At 28.6% G+C, this 7,490-nt stretch overlaps 1 protein-coding gene across 1 annotated transcript; it reads left to right on the top strand.

Annotated features, from left to right (window-relative positions):
• Nucleotides 1–5,037: 5,037 nt before the first annotated feature.
• Nucleotides 5,038–7,290, top strand: LOAG_09835 (hypothetical protein; the record flags this gene model as incomplete). Its single annotated transcript, XM_003145362.1, has 5 exons — nucleotides 5,038–5,100; nucleotides 5,434–5,511; nucleotides 6,344–6,466; nucleotides 6,727–6,796; nucleotides 6,995–7,290. The coding sequence occupies 5 exons, from the start codon at nucleotides 5,038–5,040 to the stop codon at nucleotides 7,288–7,290; spliced, it is 630 nt and encodes a 209-aa protein (XP_003145410.1).
• Between the last annotated feature and the right edge of the window lie 200 nt (nucleotides 7,291–7,490).

Below are 7,490 nucleotides of genomic sequence, written 5' to 3'. Positions count from 1 at the left end.
GATACATTGAAATATATCAATTCTCTCATTAACTAAGGGAACTTGAATTTAAATTTAATTTTGAACTAAACCCTATTTAAAACAGTGAAAAAACTCATAAATTATAAGGAATTTATTTCTCACATATCAGAATTGATTCAAATTTTTGTTTCATTTATCACACATTCACTTTGATCTAACATAGTTTATTGACAGTTTAATTAACTCTTTTTTGTTGGAAAAATAATAAAACTATATCAAAGGTCTCGATGATAACTGTTGCCAATTGGTTAAATTTTAATTAGAAATTTTAGATTAAATTACAATTGCCAGATTCGAGTGATATTTTTTTAAGTAAACACTATTCTAATTGTGGAACGATCCGTGATTGTGCCATTTTTTTCAAAGGAATCAAACATTTGGCAATCCAAAAATATGATCATATTTCGATTTCTTCGATATTACGAAATTTCATTTCACATTATCAAATGCTATTATATATTAATTTTCAATATCTCATCATAATGATAAATATTATGATATTATCAGCAATATTTATCTCCTTCGATAATACAAATTAACATTACTAAATGTCACCAAATTGGACAGTACTTAAAAACATTGTATCATAAATGGCATTTTAACGAAAATTTTCGGAGAATTATATACTTACTTATTGGAGAAACATCATCAAATGATTTTGCATTTTGAAAAAGAGTCTAATTTAGTTCTGCCTGAGCGAACATACAAATTTCACAGTTCCATAAATGTCATATGAAAAACAACATTATTGGAAAGATGACAAAATAACTGTCAACTTATAAATTTCCAGCACATTTAGCAGTTGCTATCTTCGTTACTTTTTTTTCTGCCTAATTGTATTCATTAATTTTTTGAAGAATTTTTTCTTCATGTATTTTTATAAAAAGGATTAATTAATCAAGGAGATGTCCAAATTGAAAGTGTTCGAAAGAAAGAAATAAATTGAGGAAGTATTTTCATAAAGGTTATTGGGATACCTATGCTTTAGCTTAAAAAATAATTACTGGCATCGTTATAATTGCTCAATTATTATTAATCTTGAAATTTCAAATATTTCTGCTATATAAACTTAACCTTCGAACTTTTAACGATTTTGTCACCCTACTTCCAAATTGTTTTGCACGACACAAACAAACCACGCAATAATTATCCAAACAAAAGGAAAAAAATTTTTGCTTTAAAATTTTGAAGAAAAAAAATTTTAAAAAACGATTTAAGAGAAACACCTTATTTTGTATATCATGTAATATCATGGACATCACTTTTTTTTTTGGCCCATCATTTTAAGCATAATATTTGATTGATTCAGATAGGTTTTTGAGGAATGATAGTTTAGCGGTCTGAAATATTTAAATTTAAATTTATTTTTCAAATGGGCGATTATAATTAATATTCCTGATCTTTCACAACAACATTATCCAGTTTCCGAATCTGCAATCGTAGTTTACCAGATTTTCCGAGAGTTTAACGATAAGGAAAGAGATAATATTTCATTGTCTATCTATCTTTATTTCATAACTGTTACAAAAAGTTTTCATTTTTTAATTTTTTCAACTTTTTTTCACATTTCAAGTTTCACTTTATCCTTATCATAATATCATGCTTTTTTTTGGTCGATTTTTCATTTCTGATAGAAAAAGTTCACGAGAAAAATGTCATTTCGAGAAAAAAGAAAGTCACAAGAAAAGATAAGAAGAGTTCTTTTTTTCTTAAATTTAAAAATGAACACTGTTTATTTTTTTTTCGAATTAGCAAAGTGATATTTCCCATTTCTTTAAACTTGCTGAAAAATGTTTCCTTTATTGTTTTAAAGAAAAAAAAGAAAATCATCAGATTATCGAAATCTACACTTGCAATAATACCACTACCAATGTATGTTTACATTCCTTATTTGCATAGCAAAAAAAAAACAACTACAAATAACAATTATTGTGTCGATCATTTATTATAAACACTGATGTAATAGAAATTTATTCGTCCAAAATTTTATACCAACAACAACAACAACACAATTATTGTCGATTTAACTCGCTTTATCCGACCATTATCAATGATGCGCAACAAACCCGATTATCATTTTTGGAATTCATTGCGAGGACAGTGACCATGACAAAGAAGTGACCTTCCCAAAGTCTGAAAAACCCGCAATTCTCGATATTTTTACCGTCCATTCAATCATTTTCACATCTATAACCCTCAATTTTCCTTTCATAATTCTTCCTCATGCTTACAATTGTGCAATGATGATCTGTTAGTTTTTCGAGAATTCCTCACTTCCCCTTCCTCTTCAGCTTTGTCGTCTCCCCGCTTCCCCCGCCTCTCTGGTTCATCCCTTTATCTATTCCCATTTCAGCTTTCCTAAAAGACCAATCAACTATCTTCTTATCGCTACTGATTTTCATTCAACAAAAAGGCCATGTTTTTATAATTTTCTTCTTTCGAACCTTCCTTTTTTTTTTCTCGAAAATTTGCAATTCTCGAAAATGAGCAACGATAGCGTTCAATGGAGCGTTACATTGCACTACAATTACATTATTATATATATCATCTGTAGAATTTGTATAAATTTGATCAATTCGTCCCAATCATTTTCATTTTTCCCTCTCTTTTCCTTCTCATCATTTTCGTATTAATTATCACTGCAATAAACATGCAGCATTCTTAACTTTAAAATTATGTCTCGCATAAAAAAGTTCCATTCATACTCATCTTTAATCCTATTTCTTTTTTTTTTGTCAATTTTAAATCTTGTCAGAAGTTTGAAATTGAATATTCTTCAGATTATTCATACATCATCATAGATTTATGGCAGGAAGATTATGATAAAGCAAAAATAATAATTAATCCAATGATACAGTATTAGTTGTATTACTTTTGTAGTATGATACAAATTGTGAATGTCAAATGATTAGTTGCATTTATCAATGGCAATGTTGGGAGGGGCATTGATAAAAGTTTGAACTATTCCTTTCTTCATCATCGAAACTTTCAACTGTCCCATTTCCTACCCAATTCCACTTTCTCCCATTCATTACTAACCTCCTTTCAAATGATCTGTTGAAAATTCAAGCTAATACTGCTCTCTTTTATCATTTTTCAATTTCTATTTTATTATTTCATCCTTTCTTTTTTATATATTTTGTTTTTCTTTAAATGCTTTATTGAAATATACACACATTTTTTTTGCGTTTTTTGATATGTATCATTTAATCAAATACGAAATACTTAAATAATTTTCAGTTCATTGATTTTTCCAATTCTATTAAATCTAATTTAGGCAACGAATTGTTTTGGGAATTGCAACGGTCAAACAATCTTCAAATCTAAACGGTCAGCGTACTGACCAATAAAGCCGTAAATCATACTAATAATATCCAGTGTTCACTTGAAAGTGTAATCCTCAGTAATCATCCTGATTAATAACTTTTCTGCTTTATCTATTGCTGTGATAATGCAAGTACTCTTACAATTAAATTTCTTTTGGCTTGTCCTGAGAAACTTGTGAAGATTTAGTATGACAACACAAGACTGTGACTCAGTGAAATCTTGGAAATACTGAAACTCTGAAATGAAACTTATAAGCATATTTTTCCAAAAACATTACTAATGAATCACAATTTTTACCTTAAATTGACATTTGCGACATTTATTATGACATCCTTATCAATAATGAGTGCTAGAAGATATGATACATATTATGAGATATTTCACATTTCAGTAAGCTGATATGAGCGCTTTTAAAAATGAAATCCTAACGGTTAGATAAATGAGTTCGCAGAATCATTCAAATATTCAAGTATTACCATTAAAGCGATTTGTCAACTTAATCAAAATTTTAATATAAAATTGCACTTCAAGCGCAATAGCCACTTTTTGCGCCATCGTTAGGCATTAATTGACTTCAGTGCAAAAGATAATAAATTGATACAATTTGTTGTTTGAAGCAAATTTCTCATCGTTCAATGAAAAATTCTCATTGCACTATTTTAAATAAAAAGAAAAAAAAATGAAGAAGGAAAGTAGAAGTGAGAATGGAGATTAGAAAACCATTAAAATATTCGGATTCTCTTTTAATTAATTAGTTTATTTCTTTAAAATTGTTGTAGAGCACTACAGTCAATACTGTAATGTATGCGTATACCATTTTACTCTTCATCGATCACTAAAAAATGATCAAACAACAAACTTTTCCACTTTTTTTTTTTTTTGAAATAATCAGTTTTTTTCAAGAAATGTACTCTCACATACATTTCCTCCACATACAGACAGACAGACCGACACATACACAAATATACATAGACGAACTTTTATTTACATATAGAAATACAGACACGGTAAACTTATTCTAAGCATGCTTGTTATTAAGCAAGGAAATTAAACTTGGTGACATTCATTCGCAGTTGCATAAACACACATGTTCCTATACATATGTACGCACATGCGCATGTGCATGGACTGAAACACAATTTAGGTCAAAGGGAAGAAGTTCGAATTATCAGTCTTTACTGATAAGGGAACAATCACAAATAAATTTCCAGTAGCTTCGTTAAGCTTTTTTTAAAAGATGTTCGAAACCTTCAGATTAGAGAATTTTAATATTTGTGATGCCAAATTTGATGTTAAAACAGTCCCCGCTATTTATATTTTCCAAGACCTTTTCCTATTTAAGCTTTTGAACAATTATTTGCAACGATTCATTCTCCGCCGAATTATTTTGGTATTAATCGATGAGTTACGTAATATAATCAGATGCGTTTGTATCATGTTTCGCAATTTCATATGCAAAAGTTGCAATAACGTATGATTATTAATTAGTATAATTAAGGAAATATCCCCGCACTATGGTGATTTTATGGGGTGATCAATAATAATGCATTCATCAATTGGTATAGCATCCACGTTGGTTGATTGATTCTGTCAACGAATTTTTGAGCATTTTCTTCAGTCACAAAAAATTGTGCCAGCAACTGTCCAACTTTTCTCCATTTTTTCGTTGAACTGTTGTAAAGAAGGCAAATGCATGAAATGATCGGCAACAGAACCGGTAATAGTGGCGGTAATCGTTTTACCGCCACTCAGGTATCCTTTTGCTTCTCCAAGACTTTTTCCAATTTTAAAAATGACTGAAAAATGGTTGTTATAAACTGCAAAACAACAGTAAACATAATGGATTAGCAAGATTTCATAAGATTTAACAATCTCTTTTTAATTGATTAGCGCAATTTGTGATTATGAAGAGCTTAGATAAGTATATTGGTAATTAATTAGGATCAGATGAAAGTACTTCCTGGTATTTTTAAAGAGAAATAAAAAATGAAAAAAAATTTCATCTTAAAGTACATTATGAGGGAACAAAATACTATTATATTTGGTAAATATATTCTAAAACATTCCATCTCTTAAAATTTCCAGGTAACATTTTTGTGTCAGGTATGCAATGAACTTGCTAGAGGCTATCATTTTGGAGCATTTACCTGTGAGGGTTGCAAGGTAAGTTCGATTGAAAATGCTTCATTCTGTGACAAACATTCTGATTGACAACATTCCTTTTCATTGACAAATTTAAATGCAGCAAAAAAAAGTCACACACATTTTGATAAGCGGTGAAACGACATGTATAGGCTTTACGAATGATTATAAAAATTTAACTAACAAATTTCAAAAGACTATTTCAATTTAACCCTAAGCTATTTGGAAAAAAAAAGGCTAATTAAGTTTAAACTTGCATTCATGGACTTGTCACATCATTCGTTTAAATCATTTCAACATTTTTTTTCGATAAATGAAAAGAGATAAGGTGGCGGAAAAATTTTCGGTTTACTTAGGAAACGTTTTTCTTTGACAAAGAATGAGGAAAAAAAAAAGAGATGGAAAGGAATAACGAAAAGTTAGTTTTACTCTGAAATAAGTGCTCTAAAAGTAAAAGTACAGTAAAATAAAACGAATATGATAAAATGTTTCAATTGGTTCAAGACGAAAAAAAAAAAGGAACTACTTCAATGTAAAATAACGAAAGATTACATTAATTGCCGGTTCTGAAATTCCAGTAAATTCATACAGTAATAAAAAAAAAGAAAAAAAGAAAAAGGAAAAAATCATTTATGTAATTATTGAATAAATTTTCTCATTATTTTTTATTTCTTTTTTAAACAATTAAATATCCTTTTTTCATTTATTTTTACTTTTTTTTTTTTGAGCACTTAATTAAATAATGTCATTGAAATTGAATGTTAACGTCATCTTATTTACTCTATTTTTTCTCCTGTTTTCAAATATGTGACATTACCTTCATATTGTACAATTTTTCAAATTTCTTTTGCAGTCATTTTTTGGACGAACTTGCAAACCTTCAAAAGGAACAACCGCTGATGGAAGTAATGATAGCAAAATGTTAAGTACAAAAATGAAATTATTCTGCAAAAATGGTGGAAAATGCAATGTACAGGTAAAAAGGCAATTATTTTCACCATTCATACCTGAGAGTTCAATTAAATTGCTTACTTCGGAAAAGATAATAAATTTAAATAAATAAACTTAGATTTAATAAAATACTGCAGGTGATAAATCTTCCCCTCCATTTTTTTCTCTCTCTCTCTTTCTTTCTTCCTCGTCATACAGTAAAATGTTCCAAATTTTTGAATGAATTTTTTCATCTTTTTTGAATAATCTTTTTACAGATTTTTCTTTTTTTTTCTTTTTTTTCAGGGACGAAATCGAACTTCATGTAAACTATGTCGTTTCAATAAATGCATCGAAGTTGGGATGGCACCACAAAGTATGTCAAAATTTGATAATTAATCAAATAATTAAAGTAGGAACCAGTGAATTTTGAGTTTTTTTCCCCTGTAGAATGAAAAATTCCATCAAAATAATTTTTATGCGTAAAAAAAAGTATTTAAATCAACAAAACTTTGCTATATATCATTTAATTCCGAAATTTAAAAATATTTGAAATAATACATTTTCTTTTCAGACTCACGCTATGGCCGTCGTTCTAAGTATTTTAAGGTTTCGTCACTCCTGAAAGCTCAAGAAAGAGCTCGTTCTTATGGTGATTATCAATCAGCAAGTCTATTAGATTCATCAGCTCAGCTTATCAAACCGGTAGTACCAGCACCAATTTGGGCTTTCCCTATTTGGTTGTCCACTAATATTTTCAACACTCGTGATGTCTTAGTGATTAATGATACTTGTAATCAAAAGGATTTAAACAACTTTATTCAATCCTATCCCCAAACCGAACCATTAGATTTATCAATTAAGAAGTGATAAATTTGAAGACAGAATTCTGTAATTCTGTTTCTTTTTAACAAAATTTAAGCATAAATTAAAGCGAAAGTTCCAAAAAAAATTTTTAAATTTTGTGCTAAATAAATTGTTAAAATGAAATTAAAATTTGATGATAAGAAAATATTTGGATACTTTAAGAGTTGGATTTTAATAATTTGAAATTTAAAAACCGGCTAGTA

This window comes from Loa loa (assembly GCF_000183805.2).
Source record: "Loa loa unplaced genomic scaffold supercont3.90, whole genome shotgun sequence".
Classification (NCBI taxonomy): Eukaryota; Metazoa; Nematoda; class Chromadorea; order Rhabditida; family Onchocercidae; genus Loa; species Loa loa.
This window is presented reverse-complemented; position numbering and strand designations above follow the sequence as displayed.